Source organism: Linepithema humile, chromosome 6, assembly GCF_040581485.1.
Source record: "Linepithema humile isolate Giens D197 chromosome 6, Lhum_UNIL_v1.0, whole genome shotgun sequence".
NCBI lineage: Eukaryota > Metazoa > Arthropoda > Insecta > Hymenoptera > Formicidae > Linepithema > Linepithema humile.
Window position 1 is genome coordinate 7,003,403 of NC_090133.1, and position 23,733 is coordinate 7,027,135.

Consider the following 23,733-nt stretch of genomic DNA (forward strand, 5'->3'; position numbering starts at 1 on the left):
AATTTTTCCTTCACTCTTGATTTTCCAGTATGATAATCTCGAAATAACGTCATTAAATAATACAAGAGAAACAAGGAGAAATGCAATAAGCAATAACGACAGATTATATAAAATAGATAAGTAGATCGATCGAAAGGATTATTATTTCAAATCGCGAGAATGAAACATTCATAAAAGACTTGCGTTGAATACCTTATGATGCAGCGAACGCAGTGTTAGGAACGATTGCTTTTCCTTCTTCAAATTCCTTGCGCAGTTCCAGTGCGATTCATATATTATAATTTAAGAAATGCTTTGCGGAAGTTGGAAATTGCTGCTTCTATTGCGTATAGTGCTTGTTTCTTGCGTGAAAGACAACATCATGGTTCGAGACTACTTTATGTATAAAGGCGTCTCCAGTGTCGTAGGATTCTCCTGTGGAGGTCTCGAAAGTGCGTAAAAATGAATTAAATAATAAAAAAAACGTACATTATTATTAGCGATATTTTCCTTGCGTTGTAGATGACGTGAAGTTTGCGAAGACATTCAATGACGTCTACGTACTCGCGTCGATGTGGAACCTCGAATCCGTGATTGAATCGACGCATACTTTCAGGAAGCTTCTGCAAAACAATTATCACAATTTAGGCGTTTACGTGGACGCACGATGCGACCATCATAATTACACCATAATTTATACCGAGGTAAAAAAGCTGTTGTAAAGAAATCTTAGATTATAATCGTAAAAGATATATAATTTTAAAATTTAGTGTAAATTAAAAAACGATAAAAACAATATAAAAAGGGAGAAACAAGCGAGTGAAGAGAGACATCATCATAAATCTTGAGTCAGCAATAAAAAGTTACTAATAATAATTTTTTATTTTTAATTTTGAAGGCTACGAAATATTTCATGTACGACGAGACGCATAAGTGGCTAATTTTGGGATCAAAGTTGAACGATACTGTGAGTCTGTTGAACGACAATGCCTTCGGCGTAGTCACCGACGTTACGATAGCTGTACCGTCTCTCACCGGTTACGACTTGTACGATGTCTACAATCCCTGCAAAGAACGCGGTGGCGTTTTGAATGTAACCGCTTTGGGTTATTGGACCGAGAAATCTGGCGTGGCAATTAGATTGAAGCAATCGAAGTACGAGAGAAGATCCAATTTGCACGGCATGAAACTCAGAGTGGGAATCTTGGTGAGTAACCGACTGCTTAACAAAATTACGAAACTTGTTGACGCAATTTCTTATTCTCGAGAATTTTTCGCAGCTGTCGCAAAAGCTGTACGATTCGTCACTGTCGGAGGCTATCATGCTGGATTCAAACATGAAGTCGAAATACGGTCGATCTCAATTTCTCTTCACACTCTTGATGCACATGGCCGATCTCTTTAACTTCACGTAAAAATCCATTTGTCGATAAGATCTAGCATTCTCACATTTTTTTTAATGCGTATTTTTTTCTTTTCTTAGTATAGAAATTGTGGAAGTGGACCCGAAAAAGCGACAGGACAATTCCGCGCCGATATTCGTCGCCTTTCAGAGAAATATGGTAGATGTTTCAGCTAGTCCGATCGTGATGAAAGCGGAAAGATTACGAATGGGTGATATTATCGGTTCGGTGTGGCCTATGCGGTGCGTAATTTAGCGATATTTAATCAATTAGTCGTTCGTCGTCAATGATTGCTTGCACGCTTATGTAGATCCTGCTTTTTTTTCCGGACGATATCCTCGGCGAACGTGAAGACGAAGCAATTTTTGCGACCGCTAAATATTAAGGTGTGGTACGTGGTATTCGCCACGATGATTGTCGCCACATCGATCCTGGCGTGGTTGTTGCTCAAGCAGGAAGGCGTCCAGAGTCTAACGGAAGGCTACAGTATTTCTATTCTTCTTACCATAGGCGCTGTTTCACAGCAAGGTACTTGTTAATTTTTCTAAATAAAATCTTAATAAGATTTTAATAAGATCTTAATAAGGTCTTAATAAGATTTTCGTCGAGATTTTATATCTATTCTAAAACTAAATAAATTAAGTGAATTCTAGAAATTTAAAAAATGAAGATTGAAATTGAGCTCTCTCGTAGGTTCTGTACTTGTTCCGGTTCATTACGCGGGTCGCATAGCGTTTCTGCACATTATGCTCTTCAGTGTATTGATGTTCAATTACTACTCGGCGAGCATCGTGTCGGACCGATTGAAGAACAGAGCCGTGAAGATGAACGACTCGCTGATTAGTCTGGCGAACAGTCATCTGAAAGTGGCGGCTGAACCCGCGCCGTACTTTCGTTCCTTTTTGCAGGTGAACAATATTTTACACTGATGTTACACGCAATACACATATACTATATTGCCGTGTTTTACCTCCCTACATCTTCCAAAGTCACCGGAAGAAGAGGTACGATATTTTAACGTAAAACGGTGGGACAAACTGCCGGAAACAAAGCGATATCTACCGTTAGCGGAGGGTTTAGATCGCGTGGCTAATGGCGGTCTGGCTTATCACACATCGATTGATTCCGCATATCCGTATATCGAGCGGCATTTTCACTCGCGGATGATTTGCGAGCTGACGGAGGTTCATCTCTTTCGCGCAGTCCTCGCGCTTTGGGCCAGGTATCGAAGTCCGTTCACGCCGCTATTAAAAATCGGGTAAGAGAATACATTTGTAGCAATTTTATCGCACTTAAACAAGGGTTTTTAAATCGCTATACTGACTGATCACTTTTACACCTTTGCATTAAGATAATATAACTAAATAGACATTTCATTATTTAAACATGTATTTTTATTTCCTTAAGTAATATCGAATTAAATTTCTATTTTTTCTCAAAAAAAAGTTCAATAAAATATTAATATCAAATAACATGTCTTACATATTCTTCTCATATCTGTTTATTATTTAAAAGGAAAAAAATGTTTTCACAACTTTTATTTACTGATACTATCTTAATAAATATTATCGTAGCTTGGCCAAGATGTATGACACGGGCATTCGGAAGCGACAACTGAAACGTTGGTCGGCAAGAAGACCCTTCTGTCCGAGAAACCTACTGATTGCTGAGCCGCTGTCAATTCACGAAGCTGCGCCCATTTTCGCGTTTATCAGCATTACCACAACATTGTCCTTCGTGATTTGCATCGTAGAGAACCTCGTTCACTGGTTATGGCCCTCGCGGTAATAATCAGTCAAACAAATGGAGATTTAAGAAAAATAAGTTTCAAATTTTTTATGTAATTATTTGTTTTTTACAGACCGTCAATACTCAGCATCGAAAAACTACAGTGCATACAGAGAAATCTTTCGTTATTAACAAAGCGCATATCCAATATTCAAAACCGAATATTCTCACGTGAATGAATTTATAATTATGATTTTTTAATATGATTTATTCGTTCAGTTGGATTATATTTACCCGTTAAACATACGCGTAAATAATTAATCAGTCGTGTGCGATTTATTATTTGATGTAGTTCGACAGTGACATGTCTCCTAGTTTCCGAACTTAATGTGATAGCGATGGAACGTGAATAAATGATAAGACATAGGATTCCGATATCACATTTAATATTATATCGCTATTGAAAAATTCAGTGCACGTTGCAGCTTATGCAAAATTAATAACTGCTCCTCTGCCTCCGTTATTTATTTCGTTCAGTCCGATTTGTGCCAGCAGGCTCAATGTAAAATCCTGGAGATTACTTTAATTCTCGCGTAGAAATATGCGTAATTTGAAACTAGAACACAGTGGAACATATAAGATACTCTTTTTCGCTTTATTGCAATTTATATCTAACACTAACGCGGGAGACAGCGATTTTATTCGCGACTATTTCGTGCACAAGGCAGTGCGGAATGTCGTGGGATTCTCCTGCGGAGATCTCACGAGTAGGTGAAGCCAATAAGATAACAGGGGATTAGATTATTCGACCAAAAATCCTAAATTCCAAAATTTACAGATATCTTTTAATCGAGATTTTTTTCTTTTATTTTCTCTTTAGAGGATTTTTATTTTATAAAGTCGTTGAGCAAGGCTGGTATATACACGATCATCAGGAAACACGACAAGAGTATCAACGTACGTCGATTTTTGAACGCCGAGACATGGAGCTTGGGAGTCGTCGTGGATCTGCGTTGTAACAACGATAGCGCCGTGACCATCTTCGACGAGGTGAAACAATTTGTAAAATCGATAAATCCGGATAATACTTTAATTTTCTTGTTTAAAAAAAAAAAAAAAAAATAATTCGCATGTTTCAGACTTCTAAATATCGTATGTACGACTATTCGTACCACTGGTTGGTCCTGGGATCGGTATTGAACAATAGCGTGTCGCTGCTGAACGACAGCGCGTACAGCATAACGACCGATCTCACGCTCGCGATAATGAACGGCAGCGGTTACGATCTGTATGACGTTTATAATCACTGCAAGTATCGTGGAGGCACGCTGAACGTGACAACGCTAGGCTCCTGGCAGCGGGAAACGGGCTTTGTCATCACTCTGACTCAGCCTTTGGTCCAGAGAAGAGCCGATATGCACGGCATGACGCTGAAAATATCAGGCGTGGTTCGTATCATCGAATATGCATAAAAATTAAATTTGATTATTGTTACATGTTTTTTTCGCTGTAGATACAATACAGACCGAAAAATATGCGTTTGGAAGATTATATGCACGACATTAACACCAGATCGTTGGACAGCATGCATAAGTTTACGTACGCGATGATATCTCACACCGCCGACCTCTTTAATTTTAGGTATTTCTTTTTTTTTTCTAGTAGACTTATTTTGAATTTTTATTGCTAACAGCCCATTTCTTTTTTCAAGCGTACACGCTTCGGAGATAATTTACTGGGATCGTCACAGCGTGCACGGCTTAATTTTCGAGATATTGCAAGCGAATTATATCGATTTCGCCAGTAATCCCAGGATTATGGTGTCTGAAAGATTGGATTACGCCACCCTCATCGGCGCTGCTTGGCCAATTCGGTATTGACACGCTTCTTAAGAAGCTATTAATCTGATGTATCGCTCAATGAATAATTAATTTCTCTCGCGCAGACCCTGTTTCATGCTGCTGTCTAGTCCGTCGAACAAGATCAAACTCGAGATCTTTCTGAAGCCGTTCGCGAACGAAACTTGGTACTTGAACGCCGTGTTCATAGTATTCACCATGTTCATAATGAGAATAATAATGAGGTGCGAAGAGTCGAGCAAGGAAGAAAAGTATTCCGGCGCCATAGTTGTCATTATTGGCATTGTCGGTCAGCAAGGTATAAAATAACGCACGGATAAATTATCTCGTTAATTTAACTATAATTTCTTACGCAGGTTCAAACTTCTTTCCTAACCGCATCCCGAGCCGCATCGCTCTCCTGCAGATCCTCGTGTTCAACTGGATCATATACAACTATTACTCGGGTAGCATAGTATCGGCTCGTTTGAGCGAGCCGCTCGACATGATGGAGGATTCCGTGACGGTTCTCGCGGACAGCAATTTAAGAATCGCTGCGGAAGCTGTGCCGTATCTGAATTACTTTCTATACGTACATATATAATTCTCGAGATATATATATTAAAAGCTATACTGTTTTAGAAGCACCAAAATATTGCGTGTTGAATTTTCAGAAACTCAAGGGGGAGTCGAATTATTTCAGAAAGAAACGCTGGGATCCATTGCCGGAATCCAAGCGATACTTACCAATAGAAGAGGGTATGAAGCAGGTCAGCGAGGGCATCCTGGCGTATCACACGGACCCGAACACGGCGTATCCTTACGTCGAGAAGATGTTTGATCCGAACAAGATCTGCGCGCTCACGGAGATTCATCTGTTCAAGCAATCTGTCATGGGCATGTATGCTAGTCACAACGGTCAGTTCACCGAGTTGGCGAAAATCGGGTAAGCTCTCACCAAGGCTGGAAAGCTTACGTCACGATGAAGATTCGTAGAAATAAAAGAATTTTTTTTTTAGACTGTCTAAAATGTTCAATACTGGGTTACGCGATCGTCAAATAAAATATTGGTCGAGCAAGAAACCGCAATGTCAGCTCGATACGTTGTCCACGAGAAGCATATCTATTTACGAGACTGCACCGGCTTTGATTCTATTGGCTCTCGGTTTGCTGGTCGCGTGTGGATTATGCATCGTCGAAAATATTGTCTATTATCGATCCACGGGGTAAGCTAGCGTCTTTGCACTTCGAAATTCATGAACGTTGGAAAAGTACGTTGCTTACAATTTTGCATTTCACAGAGAGATAATGTTTAGACGATCGAAGACAACAGAAGAGGGTGAAGAGGAGGATGGCCGGGACGAACAAACAATTTGTTCGGGTGAAACTGTCTCGCCTTGAGAAGTTAAAATATTGACAAGTCGATTGTGTGCGATATAATTGCTTCATTTGCTAGCACCTCGTTATCGTGCAAGTACTTATACTTATTTCACGCGCGAAGGGATAGCACATTATAAGTATAATTTTTCCCAGTCGTTGTAATATCGCTCTTAATAAAACCGTAGACTCATTTTGCATGGCAAATGACCTTCGGAAAAACTTTCTTCTTAGTACTTTCGTAGAAAACAACCGGATAATAGATAAAAAGACAAATCGATCCAGATTTAATAGTTCAGAACAATTAGGAAACAGGGGCAAAAAGTGGCTCTTGAAACTGAAGAAGAAGTATCGAGCAGTGTATACAGTGTGTTAAAATTATTTGAAGGCTTTCAATACATTGATGGCCACATAAATTATCTAGCCGACATTCGCTTGCAATGAAATTCGAAGATTCTTAATTAAGGAAATTTTTCGTCGAAGAAAGATCAATCCTAAATTAATTGGAGCATCTGGTGGCAAAAAAAATATCGAAAGTAGTGAGACACCCTGTGTATGGCTAGCATCACATATAGTAGCCGCTATGATTATGCTGTCATGTCAATCGACATGCATATTATGGATGATTCCGAACTTCGTAAATCGTTTCTACTTCAACTACTGGCTTTAATATCACTAATATTTCAGAACTGTCTTCTGGCATTCTATGTCAATTGAAAGTGAAACGGAGCAATTATAGTGTAGTCGTAGCTTCCTAGTCCGTATAGTACAACGAGAAAGAATGCGCCTGCTGGACGTTTTCTTCCTTCATGCGTTTATTATTGTCGCGTGCGCGCAAATGAGTATCATTATTCGAGATTATTTTGTTTACAAAAACGTGACCAGAGTAGTGGGATTCTCGTGCGGCGATACGGAAAGTAAGAACAAGCGTGCCTAGTGTGTGACTCTTTTTAACGGATCTCTTTGCAGAGGATCTTCTCACAATGAGATTGTTGAACGTCGCCGGGATGTTCACGGCGATTAAGCCAGCTGGATTCCAGCTGGATGTTCTGCGGTATCTCAACACCGATTACACTATGGGAGTCTTTCTGGACATACAATGTGCGAACCAAAACGTTAGCGGAATTTTTTATGAAGTGAGACAATTTCGCATAATTCTATTTAAAAAAAATCTTTATCTTTTTCCGGAAATTAAATGAAAGGATCAAATCTGTATTTACAGGCCTCGACTCATCGCATGTTTGACTTTTCGTACAATTGGCTAATCTTGGGAAGCAATATGAACCACAGTTTGCAAAACTTAAACGACACCGGCTTCAGCGTCGTCACGGATCTCGCGATTCTGCTACCGGACTCTGCCGGGAACGAGACCGATTTCGTTCTCCACGATGTGTACAATCCCTGCAAATGGCGCGGCGGAATGCTCAACGTTACGCAGCTCGGTACTTGGAGAGAATACGACGGACTCACGATCACTCTGACCGGCTCGAGGATCTTTAGACGGCGAAATTTTCACGGATTGCGAGCCAAGGCGGTCGGGATCGTAAGCTCTTCTTTAGTCAATTATTTACGCGTAATTTATTTACTATGCAGCGATGTATTCTTCCATAGGTGCGGTTTAGACCGTCACACGTGAGTTTAATAGACTACCTGGAAGACGATACCCATATGGACAACTGGTCGAAATTCGGGCACATTCTTCTCTCGCACGTCGCCGATATGTATAACTTCACGTAATTGATCACGATTATGTTTAAATATCTGTGCGCGTATCTATTGATCGCTCAATGAATTTTTTTTGCGCACAGCATGGATCTCATTGAGATCAATCACTGGGAGAAGAACGACAGCAACGGTCCCATGATGGGCGCTTTGAAGAGAAACGAGGCCGACCTGGGCTACTACCCGTCCATCCTGACGATCGAGAGATACGGATACGCGCGTGTCATCTTACAGCAATGGCCTACGCGGTAAACAAAATTGAAAAATTACTGCAAAACGTGCAGAAAAAGAAAGTATAATGAACTAGAAATATCAACGTTTGTCCAATACGCCATATTTTTTATTCAGAACCTGCTTCATATTTCGCACCATTCCGGCGATGAAGATGAAACCTTGGGTACTATTGAAGCCGTTTGCGGCGGACGTGTGGTGCTTGATCTTCGTGTTTGTGATAATTATTGTTATCCTGTTGTCTTTCATACTGAAGCTAGAACGCGCCGACGATTACAGCTGCAGCATTTCGGCATTGGTCGCCATCGCTGCGTTAAGTCAGCAAGGTATTTGCAATCATCAAAAACGAAAAAGTCAAGATATGTATCGCGTTTTTTTACTATTCATATCTGCCAGGTTTTCCAGATTTCAATGACTTATCGGCTAGTCGAGTCGCCCTCATTCAGATCACTGTCTTTGGTCTGTTGGTGTACCAGTATTATTCAGCGGCGATAGTGTCGGCTAGATTGAACGAGCCTCTTCACAAGATGAACGACTCGTTGATTTCGCTGGCGCACAGTGGAATGAAACTCACGGCCCAACAGAGCATCTACTTCAACTTCCTGCTGCGGGTAAATAACACGCATCTATAATATGTTACTTATGTATTTAATCACTTCAATGAACTCTGATTTTCTCAGAATTCAAGGCCAGAGGTGCAATACTTCAAAAAATATTGGAACTCTCTACCCGATAAAGAAAATAGGTTTATTCCGATCGAGGATGGTGTGAAGGGAATAAAAAAAGGAGGCTTCGCCTATCACGCCGATCCGGACGATATCTATCCGTCTCTCGAATACGAGCTCGAGAAGCAGATGATTTGTCAGCTCACGGAAGTTCACTTGATGCAGTTAGGGTCCGAGTTAGGTTTATGGTCTAATCTCTACAGTCATTTTCACGAAATTTCCAAAAGAGCGTGAGTATAATGCGAGCTATAATATATTAAGGGGATGCTCTTACTGCTCGATTTTAGCAAAATAATCTTGACAAAGCGAATAAGTAATACAGGTCAACGATAAATCAGACATCCTCGCTTTTCATTAGTACAAGTTAAACGTTAAGCTAGACATTCTATTTTAAAAAAGCTACCAAGCTCCATGAAGAAAAAACACCGAGATTTTTGTTTTGTTTAACGTAGAATGTTTAACGTTGACTCGTGCAACAATTTTTGTTCTTCGAAATAAAATATCGTGAGAAATTATTTAATATTATATAGATTAAACTTATGTTTTCAGGTTACTGAAGATAAACACCTCGGGACTTCGACGGCGAGAGATACGCCGTCGATCGGCCAGAAGGCCTTATTGTCCGACCGACGAGACTTTCGTCTCCAGCGTGACCATCTACGAAGCGACGCCGATCTTGATTCTTCTCGTCTTTGGCATGATACTTTCGCTCATTATATTCGGTATCGAGCACGCCGTCTTCTATATGAATTCGAAACAAGGTCGAATCATTAATGAGAATAACAAGGATAAAATGTTGTCAATAGAGAAAAGTAAAGTATCGCTCGATAAGAAAAAGAATTTATTACTGAATAAGAAAGGTAATCTATCGCTGAAGGGCAAAAGACCGCCTAAGAATAATGTCATACTGGTCCTTCCGCACGCGAGCACTCTCTTCCAGAAGTATTAATGTCGGACCGATATCAATAAAGGATAATATAGGTGAAATTGTAGACAATAAGTGGATTTTCAATTTTCATGTAAATTATTTACCCGATCATCATTACAAGTATACGTAGTGCGCGAATTAACGTGCTTAAATAAAGAGTACTAAAGTATAAATATCTTTTTAAGATTGTTTCTACATCTTGACACGACGCGATTATTAGAATACAACAATCACATTGTATAAATCACGCATGTATATATTTTTTATATTTCGTTACATATTATTATGCCGTACTTTACACGCATTCGGGAAATAACTGTGTAAATAACACGTTATCATTTGGAAAAAGTGTGTAAATACAATTATTTTATCACTTTACGATGATGGAAATGTAAATTATTTTTTCTTCTTAGATTTCTTATCAGCGACTGGTTCTGTTCCCGTGAGATTCGCCAAACGCTGCTTAAGTTCCAATAATATTTCCACTTGTGGTTTCCACACGCTTCCATCTTTCTTGGTCTTTAATTCTCGCACAAGATTAACCTAAAATTCCAACGTGACATAACGGATCGAATGCGGCAGCAAAAGAAAATTTGGTTTGTGATGTTCAATACCTGTTTCGCGATTGCCGACTCTAACGCCGCTACGTCTATCAGAGCATCCCCGTTTTGTTCTGGCACATGCGTCGGTTCGGCCTTCTTAATTTTAGTGGGTGATTTTTTCTGTGACTCATTGGAATCGACTTTAAGATTAAAAAACTTTTTCTTTAAGTCTACCAGAATGTCTACTTGAGGCTGCCAGACGCTTTTATCGTGTTTAGCTTTCAGTTGTTTTACTACGTTGCCCTGGAAAATACGTAAGATACAAGAAAACTGTCTTTGCAGTGCACGGAAGAAAAGTTTACTAAACTGCTTACCTGTTTTGTGATGGTGACTTCTAATGCCGCAATGCTATCATCAGAAGTTTTGCTCGCCGCCGGTTCTTTGCCATTAGTCTCTTGTTGTCCAGCGTATTTAATCCGTAATATTTCTACCTTTTGATCTTCAATCTTGGTGAACAATGGACTGGACTTGCCGATTTTGTGCCACGTCGGCAACATATTCGTTATTGTCTTGGGAATGTAGCCATAACTTTTGTTACTCAAACCTAGTTGAGATCTCAGTTGTTTAGCTGTAGTCGGCATGAAGGGAGTCAAAAGGGCGGACAAAAGGCAGGCTAAATTGCAGCAAATTGTAACAACAGTCCCAGCTCTCTTCCTATTGATTGAAGATATTTTTCGATTAAAAGAACAAATGAAAATCAATGAAAAAAACTGTTAAAAACTGTGAAACTAATGATTACTTGTCGTCGTCGGTTCCCTTGATTTTCACCCACGGCTGCTGGATATGCATGTACTGATTGCCATGCTTGGAAATCGCCAATATGTGTTTCAGGCCATCTCTCAACTTGGCTTGTTCCATAACGTTAATGTAACACGACAGTTCGCGTTGCGCTAACGCCAGTACGGTCCAATCGGCCCCCTCCGGTTCGATCGATGGTATATTAGAGTCGAAAAAGTTCTCGCAGAATACTAGAGCTCTATCCGAGAGAACAAGTGTTTGGAACTGTTAATAACAGGTTCACAATGTTAATTATTAACGATTTGGGAGAAAGTCGGGTAAATACAAACCTATTAACAAAATTGCCAAGATTATTCAATAACTCGCTGTTGTTTTTCGTGGCTAAATCCATCCAATTAAAGTTGGAATCTTGAGTTTCGGGCCTAATATAGGCTAAATAAAATCTCCACACGTCCGCGGGAATGCCGGTTTCTCTGGCATCGGTGCCGAACACTCCAATTCCTCTTGACTTGGAGAATTTCTTATCCTCATAATTCAAATATTTTGAAACGGAATAAATATTAAAGTAGGAAGAAAATCGACGATTATACATGCGCAATAGATAAGATATAAAAGAAAAAAAAAGCAGACTGATAAAAAAAATATTGATATAGAGAGATAGTTTTAAAATAAATATGTGCGTCCGACGTATGTGTATTTTTTTGAAGATATCGTACCAGTTGCCATTAAATACTTGATCAACGTGTAATTTTGATTAGCCGCTAGCAAACAAGCGGGAAACATTATCGCGTGAAACGGAACGTTATCTTTTGCCATAAACTGGAACAAATCGACTTTTGTATCCTGAAGAGGTTGCCACCATTTCTCATATTCTTTGGTATACTTCTTTGTAATACTGATATATCCGAAAGGGGCGTCAAACCAGACGTAAAACACTTTATTTTCGAAACTCTTTACTGGGACCGGTATGCCCCACTTCAGATCTCTAGTAATGCAACGCGGCTTAAGACCGTCGTGTAACCATGCTTTCGAAACCACTCTCGCAACGTTGGACCATTCTTTCTCCACGGTTACGTTATATTCTTTCAATTTTTCCTCTATCTACAACATCAGAAAGTTTTTGCTTATTTTTTTATCAGAAACGCATGTGTAAAGCTTAGCTTTATGTAAACTTACCTTAGGTAAATCGAGGAAGAACTGTACCGAGTTTTTAACGACAGATTTACTGTTACACATCTTACATCGAGGATTTATCAGTTCCACCGCGTTCACGAGATGACCACAACCGTAACACTGATCACCGCGCGCATCTTCATACTTGCAGCCGGGACATGTGCCTTCCACGAATCTATCGGCGAGAAATCGATCGCAGGACTCGCAATGTAACTGCTCTACGGTCTCATTCAATATGTAACCTCGTGACTTGATTTTTAGGAAAAACGCTTGAACAATTCTGAAAAGAATTGTAATGAATAAAAGGTAAACAAAGCAAATGAAGAAACGTGAAGATTATAATGCTCTTACTCTGTCTGTTCAGGTGTAGTAGTGCGGCCGAAGTAATCAAATCCGATACCGAACCAGCGATAAATGTCGTTATGTATGTCAAAGAATTTATCGCAAATAGCTTGAGGAGTCGTTTTCTTCTGTAAAGCTTTTGCTTCAGTCGCGGTGCCATATTCGTCAGTTCCACTAAAAATTAAATTAATTGATTATTTTCATCAACTTATTTACCCAATGTTATTAAACACACAATAATCACCTTATGTAGAGGGTATTATAATTTCTTTGCCTGCAATATCTGCACAAAACAATTAATATATTACATTTAACCACTTCTTTACTATTTTTAAAGATATCTATGTACAATCCTTGCAAAGAACAAAATTTGGTACTTTAACGCCGTGTTCATAGTATTCACCATGTTCATAATGAGAATAATAATGAGGTGCGAACAGTCGAACAAGGAAGAAAAGTATTCCGGCGCCATAGTTGTCATTATTGGCATTGTCGGTTAGCAAGGTATAAAATAATGCACGGATAAATTATCTCGTTAATTTAACAATAATTTCTTACGCAGGTTCAAACTTCTTTCCTAACCGCATCACGAGCCGCATCGCTCTCCTGCAGATCCTCGTGTTCAACTGGATCATATACAACTATTACTCGGGCAGCATATTATCGGCTCGTTTGAGCGAGCCGCTCGACATGATGAAGAATTCCGTGACGGTTCTCGCGGACAGCAATTTGAGAATCGCTGCGGAAGCTGTGCCGTATCTGAATTAATTTTTATATATATATATACGTACGTATATAATTCTCGAGATATATATATATTAAAAGCTATACTGTTTTAGAAGCACCAAAATATTGCGTGTTGAATTTTCAGAAACTCAAGGGGGAGTCGAATTACTTCAGAAAGAAACGCTGGGATCTATTGCCGGAATCCAAGCGATACTTACCAATAGAAGAGAGTATGAAGCAGGTCAGCGAGGGCATCCTGGCGTATCACACGGACCCGAACACGGCGTATCCTTACGTCGAGAGGATGTTTGATCCGAACAAGATCTGCGCGCTCACGGAGATTCATCTGTTCAAGCAATCTGTCATGGGCATGTATGCTAGTCACAACGGTCAGTTCACCGAGTTGGCGAAAATCGGGTAAGCTCTCACCAAGGCTGGAAAGCTTACGTCACGATGAAGATTCGTAGAAATAAAAGAATTTTTTTTTTAGACTGTCTAAGATGTTCAATACTGGGTTACGCGATCGTCAAATAAAATATTGGTCGAGCAAGAAACCGCAGTGTCAGCTCGATACGTTGTCCACGAGAAGCATATCTATTTACGAGATTGCACCGGCTTTGATTCTATTGGCTCTCGGTTTGCTGGTCGCGTGCGGATTATGCATCGTCGAAAATATTGTCTATTATCGATCCACGGGGTAAGCTAGCGTCTTTGCACTTCGAAATTCATGAACGTTGGAAAAGTACGTTGCTTACAATTTTGCATTTCACAGAGAGATAATGTTTAGACGATTTAAGATAACAGAAGAGGGTGAAGAGGAGGATGGCTGGGACGAACAAACAATTTGCTCGGGTGAAACTGTCTCGCCTTGAGAAGTTAAAAAATTGACAAGTCGATTGTATGCGTTATAATTGGTTCATTTGCTAGCACCTCGTTATCGTACAAGTACTTATACTTATTTCACGCGCGAAAGGATAGCACATTATAAGTATAATTTTTCCCAGTCGTTGTAATATCGCTCATATTAAAACCGTAGACTCATTTTGCATGGCAAATGACCTTTGGAAAAACTTTCTTCTTAGTACTTTCGTAGAAAACAACCGGATAATAGATAAAAAGACAAATCGATCCAGACTCGATAGTTCAGAACAATTAGGAAACAGGGGCAAAAAGTGGCTCCTGAAACTGAGGAAGAAGTATCGAGCAGTGTATACAGTGTGTTAAAATTATTTGAAGGCTCTCAATACATTGATGGCCACATAAATTATCTAGCCGACATTCGCTTGCAATGAAACTCGAAGAATCTTAATTAAAGAAATTTTTCGTCGAAGAAAGATCAATCTTAAATTAATTGGAGCATTTGGTGGCAAAAGAAATAGCGAAAGTAGAGTGACACCCTGTGTATGGCTAGCATCACATATAAACTGTGTTCGGCGAGCGCGCTATCAGCGCAATCGCATCATTCTATCTTTATCGTTCATTGGACATAAAACAAGGATAGAATGACACGCTGATATGGCGCTCCCCGAACGCAGCCATAGTAGCCGCTATGATTACGCTGTCATGTCAATCGACATGCGTATTATGGATGATTCCGAACTTTGTATATCGTTTCTACTCCAACTGCTGGCTTCAATATCACTAATATCTCAGAACTGCCTTGTGGCGTTCTATGTCAACTGAAAGTGAAACGGAGCAATTATAGTGTAGTCGTAGCTTCCTAATCCGTATAGTACAACGAGAAAGAATGCGCCTGCTGGTCGTTTTCTTCCTGCATGCGTTTATTATTGTCGCGTGCGCGCAAATGAGTATCATTATTCGAGATTATTTCGTTTACAAAAACGTGACCAGAGTAGTGGGATTCTCGTGCGGCGATACGGAAGGTAAGAACAGCGTGCCTAGTGTGTGACTCTTTTTAACAGTTCTCTTTGCAGAGGATTTTCTCACAATGAGATTGTTGAACGTCGCCGGGATGTCCACGGCGATTAAACCAGCTGGATTCCAGCTGGATGTTCTGCGGTACCTCAACACCGATTACACTATGGGAGTCTTTCTGGACATACGATGTGCGAACCAAAACGTTAGCGGAATTTTTTATGAAGTGAGACAATTTCGTATAATTCTTTAAAAAAATCTTTATCTTCTTCTGGAAATTAAATGAAAGGATCAAATCTGTATTTACAGGCCTCGACTCATCGCATGTTTGACTTTTCGTACAATTGGCTAATCTTGGGAAGCAATATGAACCACAGTTTGCAAAACTTAAACGACACCGGCTTCAGCGTCGTCACGGATCTCGCGATTCTGCTGCCGGACTCTGCCGGGAACGAGACCGATTTCGTTCTCCACGATGTGTACAATCCCTGCAAATGGCGCGGCGGAATGCTCAACGTTACGCAGCTCGGTACTTGGAGAGAATACGACGGACTCACGATCACTCTGACCGGCTCGAGGATCTTTAGACGGCGAAATTTTCACGGATTGCGAGCCAAGGCGGTCGGGATCGTAAGCTCATTTTTAGCCAATTATTTACGCGTAATTTATTTACTATGCAGGCGATGTTTTTTTCCATAGGTGCTGTTTAGACCGTCACACGTGAGTTTAATAGACTACCTGAAAGGCGATACCCATGAAATTATGGACAACTGGCCGAAATTCGGGCACACTCTTCTCTCGCACGTCGCCGATATGTATAACTTCACGTAATTGATCACGATTACGTTTAAATATCTGTGCGCGTATATATTGATCGCTCAATGAATTTTTCTTTGCGCACAGCATGGATATCATTGAGATCAATCACTGGGAGAAGAACGACAGCAACGGTCCCATGATGGGCGCTTTGAAGAGAAACGAGGCCGACCTGGGCTACTACCCGTCCCTCCTGACGATCGAGAGATACGGATACGCGCGTGTCATCTTTCCGCAATGGCCTACGCGGTAAACAAAATTGAAAAATTACTGCAAAACGTGCAGAAAAAGGAAGTATAACGAACTAGAAATATCAACGTTTGTCCAATACGCCATATTTTTTATTCAGAACCTGCTTCATATTTCGTACCATTCCGGCGATGAAGATGAAACCTTGGGTATTATTGAAGCCGTTTGCGGCGGACGTGTGGTGCTTGATCTTCGTGCTTGTGATAATTATCGTTATCCTGTTGTCTTTCATACTGAAGCTAGAACGCGCCGACGATTACAGCTGCAGCATTTCGGCATTGGTCGCCATCGCCGCGTTAAGTCAACAAGGTATTTGCAATCATGAAAAACGAAAAAGTCAATATATGTATCGCGTTTTTTTACTATTTATATTTGCCAGGTTTCCCAAACTTCAATGACCTATCGGCTAGTCGAGTCGCCCTCATTCAGATCACTGTCTTTGGTCTGTTGGTGTATCAGTATTATTCAGCGGCGATAGTGTCGGCTAGATTGAACGAGCCTCTTCACAAGATGAACGACTCGTTGATTTCGCTGGCGCACAGTGGAATGAAACTCACGGCCGAACAGAACGTCTTCTTCAATTTTTTGCTGCGGGTAAATAACACGCATTTATAATATGTTACTTATGTATTTAATCATTTCAATGAACTCTGATTTTCTCAGAATCCAAGGCCAGAGGTGCAATACTTCAAAGAATATTGGAACTCTCTACCCGATAAAGAAAATAGGTTTATTCCGATCGAGGATGGTGTGAAGGGAATAAAAAAAGGCGGCTTCGCTTTTCACGCCGATCCGGACGATATCTATCCGTCTCTCGAATACGAGCTCGAGAAGCAGATGATTTGTCAGCTCACGGAAGTTCACTTGATGCAGTTAGGGTCCGAGTTAGGTTTATGGTCTAATCTCTACAGTCATTTTCACGAAATTTCCAAAAGAGCGTGAGTATAATGCGAGCTATAATATATTAAGGGGATGCTCTAACTGCTCGATTTTAGCAAAATAATCTTGACAAAGCGAATAAGTAATACAAGTCAACGATAAATCAGACATCCTCGCTTTTCAATAGTACAAGTTAAACGTTAAGGTAGACATTCTATTTTAAAAAAAGCTACCAAGCTTCATGAAGAGAAAATTCCACCGAGATTTTTGTTTTGTTTAACGTAGAATGTTGACTGTTGAATGTTGAAAAATTAACGTTGACTCGTACAACAATTTTTGTTCTTCGAAATAAAATATCGTGAGAAATTATTTAATATTATATAGATTAAACTTATGTGTCCTCAGGTTACTGAAGATAAACACCTCGGGACTTCGACGGCGAGAGATACGCCGTCGATCGGCCAGAAGGCCTTATTGCCCGACCGACGAGATTTTCGTCTCCAGCGTGACCATCTACGAAGCGGCGCCGATCTTGATTCTTCTCATCTTTGGCATGATACTTTCGCTCATTATATTCGGTATCGAGCACGCCGTCTTCTATATAAATTCGAAACAAGGTCCAATCATTAATAAGAATACCAAGGATAAAATGTTGTCAATAGAGAAAAGTAAAGCATCGCTCGATAAGAAAACGAATTTATTGCTGAATAAGAAAAGTAATCTATCGCTGAAGGGCAAAAGACCGCCTAAGAATAATGTCATTCTGGTCCTTCCGCACGCGAGCACTCTTTTCCAAAAGGTATTAATGTCGGACCGATATCAATAAAGGATAATATAGGTGAAATTGTAGACAATAAGTGGATTTTCAATTTTCATGTAAATTATTTACCCGATCATCATTACAAGTATACGTAGTGCGCGAATAAACGTGCTTCACCCTCTTCAGTCACACTTTCGAAAAATGACGTAATAGTCATTCTGGGTGAAATCCACCCCCGCACCTTTGCCCTGCAATAAATTATTGTAAAATGCAAAAAAAAAAAAAAAATAAAAAAATATTGAGATAAGTTTTGACCCTTTTTTACAAGAGCATGTTTATTATATATAAGAAATTTAATTTTACATATGCAAAAAAATGTTGAAAAAAAAATCGTTTTGAAAATGACTTTTTTCACAAAAATCGTTATAACTTTTTTTATTTTTAATCTAAAAAAAAAAAAACAAATGGTCTTATAAACTTAAAATGACATGCTTTCAGACAGATATTTTATTACTTTTATAGTCTTTCCAAAAAGTATATTTATTTTGCCGAATAAAGTTAGAATTTTGGACGAAAGAATGATACCCATGAATTTATGGAAGAATCTTTGTTTATTTTGAAAAAATCAATTTAAAAATTATAAAAAAATTATAATGATGTAGAAAAAGAGTAAATATATCATTTCTAATTATTATTTAATGCCCACAGTGCATTCGACACATAAATATGTGCGATGTTTATCGCACATTGGTCGCTTGCAGCTCGGACACTCAAGGTATGTTTTTTTGTCGGTGCCTCTGGAGCACACTTGACAGCGTTTATGCTTTTCTAGTTTCGGGCGGTGTTCGGTAGTCGTTAGCAAATCTCTCAACGCTAAAATATTAGCAATGCCAATTCTTATTTAAAAAATCGATAAAATAACAATATAAAAAATTTTTTTGATAATTCTAACTTTCAGAATCATAAATTATATATTTACAATTTGATGTTGCACCAAAAAAAGAGGAGAAAAAAAATTGCTGCGGAAATCAAAATTCTGACGTAATAGTCACACTGGGTGTTATCCACCCCACAATTTTGGACGCTCCGCTTCGGATGGCTGCCAGAAAAGCACTAAAGAGCCAACTCAAATAATACCTACCTGAATCTGTAGTTAAAGGTTCAAACTACCGGTATATGGTGGAACAAGTCCCATTTTCTCGAATTTAATGGGCCGTATTCTAGATCAAAAAAAGGCTGGGGTAAAATCCACGTGTGACTAATTAGGGTTAAATAAAGTACAAATATCTTTTTAAGATTGTTTCTACATCTTGACACGACGCGATTATTAGAATACAACAATCGCATTGTATAAATCACGCATGTATGTATTTTTTATATTTCGTTACATATTATTATGCTGTACTTTACACGCATTCGGGAAATAACTGTGCAAATAACACGTTATCATTTGGAAAAAGTGTGTAAATACAATTATTTTATCACTTTACGATGATGGAAATGTAAATTATTTTTTCTTCTTAGATTTCTTATCAGCGACTGGTACTGTTCCCGTGAGATTCGCCAAACGCTGCTTAAGTTCCAATAATATTTCCACTTGTGGTTTCCACACGCTTCCATCTTTCTTGGTCTTTAATTCTCGCACAAGATTAGCCTAAAATTCCAACGTGACATAACGGATCGAATGCGGCAGCAAAAGAAAATTTGATTTGTGATGTTCAATACCTGTTTCGCGATTGCCGACTCTACACCGCTACGTCTATCAGAGCATCCCCGTTTTGTTCCGGCACATGCGTCGGTTCGGCCATCTTAATTTTAGTGGGTGATTTTTTCTGTGGTTTATTGGAATCGACTTTAAGATTAGAAAGCTTTTTCTTTAAGTCTACCAGAATGTCTACTTCTGGCTGCCAGACGCTTTTATCGTGTTTAGCTTTCAGTTGTCTTACTACGTTGTCCTGGAAAATACGTAAGATACAAGGAAACTGTCTTTGCAGTGCACGGAAGAAAAGTTTACTAAACTGCTTACCTGTTTTGTGATGGCGGCTTCTAATGCCGCAATGCTATCATCAGAAGTTTTGCTCGCCGCCGGTTCTTTGCCATTAGTCTCTTGTTGTCCAGCGTATTTAATCCGTAACATTTCTACCTTTTGATCTTTTAATCTTGGTGAACAATGGACTGGACTTGCCGATTTTGTGCCACGTCGGCAACATATTCGTTATTGTCTTGGGAATGTAGCCATAACTTTTGTTACTCAAACCTAGTTGAGATCTCAGTTGTTTAGTTGTCGTCGGCATGAAGAGAGTTAAAAGGGCGGACAAAAAGCAAGCTAAATTGCAGCAAATTGCAACAACAGTCCCAGCTCTCTTCCTATTAATCGAAGATATTTTTCATTAAAAAAACAAATGAAAACCAACGAAGAAAATGGTCAAAAACTGTGAAACTAACTGTGAAACTAACTGATTACTTGTCGTCGTCGATTCCCTTGATTTTTACCCACGGCTGCTGGAATTGCATGTACTGATTGCCATGCTTGGAAATCGCCAATATGTGTTTCAGGCCATCTCTCAACTTGGCTTGTTCCATGACGTTAATGTAAAACTACAGTTCGCGTTGCGCTAACGCCAGTACGGTCCAATCGGCCTCCTCCGGTTCGATCGATGGTATATTAGAGTCGAAAAACTTCTCGCAGAGAATACTAGAGCTCTATCCGAGAGAACAAGTGTTTGGAACTGTTAATAACAGGTTTACAATGTTAATTATTGACGACTTGGAAGAAAGTCGGGTAAATACAAACCTATTAACAAAATTGCCAAGATTATTCAATAACTCGCTGTTGTTTTTCGTGGCTAAATCCACCCAATTAAAGTTGGAATCTTGAGTTTCGGGCCTAATATAGGCTAAATAAAATCTCCACACGTCCGCGAAAATGCCGGTTTCTCTGGCATCGGTGCCAAACACTCCAATTCCTCTTGACTTGGAGAATTTCTTATCCTCATAATTCAAATATTCTGAACGGAATAAATATTAAAATAGAAAGAAAATCAACGATTATACATGCGCAATAGATAAGATATAAAAAAAAAAGCAGACTGATAAAAAAAATATTGATATAGAGAGATAGTTTTAAAATAAATGTGTGCGTCCGACAGATGTGCATTTTTTTAAAGATATCGTACCAGTTGCCATTAAATATTTGATCAACGTGTAATTTTGATTAGCCGCTAGCAAACAAGCGGGAAACATTATCGCGTGGAACGGAACGTTATCTTTTGCCATAAACTGGCACAAATCGACTTTTGTATCCTGAGGAAGTTGCCACCATTTCTCATATTCTTTGGTATACCTCTTTGTAATACTGATATCCGAAAGGAGCGTCAAACCAGACGTAAAACACTTTATTTTCGAAACCCTTTACTGGGACCGGTATGCCCCACTTCAGATCTCTAGTAATGCAACGCGGCTTAAGACCGTCGCGTAACCATGCTTTCAAAACCACTCTCGCAACGTTGGACCATTCTTTCTCCACGGTTACGTTATATTCTTTCTATTTCTCCTCTATCTGTAACATCAGAAAGTTTTTGCTTATTTATTTATCAGAAACGCATGAGTAAAGCTTAGCTTTATGTAAACTTACCTTGGGTAAATCCAGGAAGAACTGTACCGAGTTTTTAACGACAGGTTTACTGTTACACATCTTACATCGAGGATTTATCAGTTCCACCGCGTTCACGAGATGACCACAACCGTCACACTGATCACCGCGCGCATCTTCATACTTGCAGCCGGGACATGTGCCTTCCACGAATCTATCGGCGAGAAATCGATCGCAGGATTCACAATGTAACTGCTCTACGGTCTCATTCAATATGTAACTTGACTCGTGACTTGATTTTTAGGAAAAACGCTTGAACGATTCTGAAAAGGATTGTAATAAATAAAAGGTAAACAAGGCAAGTGAAGAAACGTAAAGATTATAATGCTCTTACTCTGTCTGTTCAGGTGTAGTAGTGCGGCCGAAGTAATCAAATCCGATACCGAACCAGCGATAAATGTCGTTATGTATGTCAAAAAATTTATCGCAAATAGCTTGAGGAGTCGTTTCCTCCTGCAGAGCTTTTGCTTCAGTCGCGGTGCCATATTCGTCAGTTCCACTTAAAATTAAATTAATTGATTATTTTCATCAATTTATTTACCCAATGTTATTAAAGACACAATAATCACCTTATGTAGAGGGTATTATAATTTCTTTGCCTGCAATATCTGCACAAAAAATTAATATATTACATTTAATCACTTCTTTACTATTTTTAAAGATATCTATGTACAAACCTTGCAAAAATATCGGCTGAAAGAACGCAACCGATAATGTTTCCCAAATAGGAAACATTATTAACATAAGGAAGAGCTGATGTTATCAACACATTTCTTTCACCCTTTTTAGGCAATCTAGAAAGAAATAATATAACAAATTTAATAAGTTTGTAGAATCATGTAAATTTGTCTCAACTCTTCCACTTACATAGGATATGAACTCTCCTTAACTTCTGAATATTGTCCATTGATCCAACTGCTCGATACATTAAGAAGCTCTTCTTGACTAATAGCCTCTATTATCTCCTTTTCCTTAGTTGGACTAATCTGAAATAAATCATTTATATCTATAAATGCATTAAAAAGATTTGTTGTTTACTAAAAGTCAATTTAAAAAAATGAAACAATTATTTAAGAAATATTAAAAATATCAAAATATTTACATCACTCGATATTGACTCGCGAATTCGAGGATTTGAGGCTACATTGATAGGAAACCAAGAAGCAGCTTCAATACTTGCGATAGCTTTTACGCCTCTTTCAAAATTAAACTCTTTAATAGATTCCTGCATATAAAGAATAAATAAATTATATGTCAAATTCAGATTTGTAAAATAATGATTACATGATAATGTTTTACCTGAATAAGTGTTTGCTTCTCCATATTAACTAGCCAGCTATATACATTTGGCAAATCCTTTGAAATATCATCTTTGACATCCGCAAGTAATATGGTACTCCAAAGGCTTACCCAAATAAATATATCTGCTGGTGATAAATTACTATATTCCTGAAAAGAAAAATCAAAAAATAAAATAGAAAAAATTAAAAAAAATAAATCAAAAATATTTAATTAATTACCCCAATTAAGTACTGTTTGTCCTTTAATTCCCTATTGAGATCTTTCAATAAAGACCATAAGTCAGATTTGTGTGAAATTTTAGAAGTCCTTTCACTAGCATTACTCAATATAGCTGGCTGTAAAGAATATATTAAATTTCAATGTGCTTCAAGAAACTCTTCATGTTGAATATTTTTAAAATTATACCTGTAATTGAGAAATTTCCCATTCCAACCATCTATCATTAAGAACCTCTAATTGTTTAAGTACAGGCAATAGAAAACGCAGTGCTGAAGAGATACTGAATAATGATAACCCTGAGGATGTATTTAATGTTGGTAAACGGTTCAGCGCAGCATCTGTGTACATAATATAATACACACCATTATTGCATGATAGTTGAAAGCAAAGTTATTAAACAAAATCATATGTATTAATCAAAGGTAATGTTTAAACGAAGAGCATATACATATAATTCCTTTTTGTAAAT

At 38.8% G+C, this 23,733-nt stretch overlaps 4 protein-coding genes and 2 pseudogenes across 4 annotated transcripts; 3 read left to right on the top strand and 3 right to left on the bottom strand.

Annotated features, from left to right (window-relative positions):
- The first annotated feature begins 66 nt into the window (after nt 1-66).
- Nucleotides 67-10,309, top strand: LOC105678331 (uncharacterized). Its single transcript, XM_067356929.1, has 27 exons — nt 67-431; nt 502-683; nt 878-1,186; nt 1,260-1,390; nt 1,463-1,624; nt 1,693-1,910; nt 2,076-2,290; nt 2,372-2,640; nt 2,957-3,167; nt 3,697-3,877; nt 3,991-4,160; nt 4,250-4,558; nt 4,624-4,751; nt 4,822-4,983; nt 5,056-5,267; nt 5,326-5,540; nt 5,623-5,894; nt 5,968-6,174; nt 7,070-7,242; nt 7,295-7,461; nt 7,548-7,868; nt 7,937-8,058; nt 8,134-8,295; nt 8,396-8,604; nt 8,675-8,889; nt 8,959-9,233; nt 9,553-10,309. The coding sequence occupies exons 1-27, from the start codon at nt 290-292 to the stop codon at nt 9,950-9,952; spliced, it is 5,739 nt and encodes a 1,912-aa protein (XP_067213030.1). The 5' UTR covers nt 67-289; the 3' UTR covers nt 9,953-10,309.
- LOC137000652 (methionine--tRNA ligase, cytoplasmic-like) lies at nt 10,162-23,733 on the bottom strand (annotated as a pseudogene).
- LOC137000415 (methionine--tRNA ligase, cytoplasmic-like) lies at nt 11,935-13,164 on the bottom strand (the record flags this gene model as incomplete). Its single annotated transcript, XM_067356869.1, has 4 exons — nt 11,935-12,372; nt 12,448-12,724; nt 12,796-12,960; nt 13,031-13,164. Coding segments are annotated over 4 exons (1,014 nt in total), but the record flags the coding sequence as incomplete, so codon positions are not given.
- LOC137000416 (ionotropic receptor 75a-like) lies at nt 13,212-14,407 on the top strand. The gene is made up of 5 exons (XM_067356870.1): nt 13,212-13,281; nt 13,349-13,536; nt 13,658-13,929; nt 14,003-14,209; nt 14,285-14,407. Exons 1-5 carry the CDS (start codon nt 13,212-13,214, stop codon nt 14,382-14,384), a joined length of 837 nt encoding a protein of 278 aa, XP_067212971.1. The 3' UTR covers nt 14,385-14,407.
- On the top strand, nt 15,260-18,556 carry LOC137000656 (ionotropic receptor 75a-like). Its single transcript, XM_067357936.1, has 9 exons — nt 15,260-15,395; nt 15,447-15,613; nt 15,697-16,017; nt 16,087-16,214; nt 16,291-16,452; nt 16,553-16,761; nt 16,832-17,046; nt 17,116-17,390; nt 17,737-18,556. Exons 1-9 carry the CDS (start codon nt 15,260-15,262, stop codon nt 18,155-18,157), a joined length of 2,034 nt encoding a protein of 677 aa, XP_067214037.1. The 3' UTR covers nt 18,158-18,556.
- LOC137000659 (methionine--tRNA ligase, cytoplasmic-like) lies at nt 19,438-20,794 on the bottom strand (annotated as a pseudogene).

Coding starts and splice junctions, on each gene's coding strand:
- LOC105678331 (XM_067356929.1), top strand. CDS start 290: ATGCTTTGCGGAAGTTGGAAATTGCTGCTTCTATTGCGTATAGTGCTT. Junction 432..501: donor CTCCTGTGGAGGTCTCGAAA/GTGCGTAAAAAT, acceptor CTTGCGTTGTAG/ATGACGTGAAGTTTGCGAAG. Junction 8,059..8,133: donor GCCGATATGTATAACTTCAC/GTAATTGATCAC, acceptor TTTTGCGCACAG/CATGGATCTCATTGAGATCA.
- LOC137000416 (XM_067356870.1), top strand. CDS start 13,212: ATGAGGTGCGAACAGTCGAACAAGGAAGAAAAGTATTCCGGCGCCATA. Junction 13,930..14,002: donor ACCGAGTTGGCGAAAATCGG/GTAAGCTCTCAC, acceptor TTTTTTTTTTAG/ACTGTCTAAGATGTTCAATA. Junction 14,210..14,284: donor GTCTATTATCGATCCACGGG/GTAAGCTAGCGT, acceptor TGCATTTCACAG/AGAGATAATGTTTAGACGAT.
- LOC137000656 (XM_067357936.1), top strand. CDS start 15,260: ATGCGCCTGCTGGTCGTTTTCTTCCTGCATGCGTTTATTATTGTCGCG. Junction 15,396..15,446: donor CTCGTGCGGCGATACGGAAG/GTAAGAACAGCG, acceptor TTCTCTTTGCAG/AGGATTTTCTCACAATGAGA. Junction 16,018..16,086: donor GAGCCAAGGCGGTCGGGATC/GTAAGCTCATTT, acceptor TTTTTTCCATAG/GTGCTGTTTAGACCGTCACA.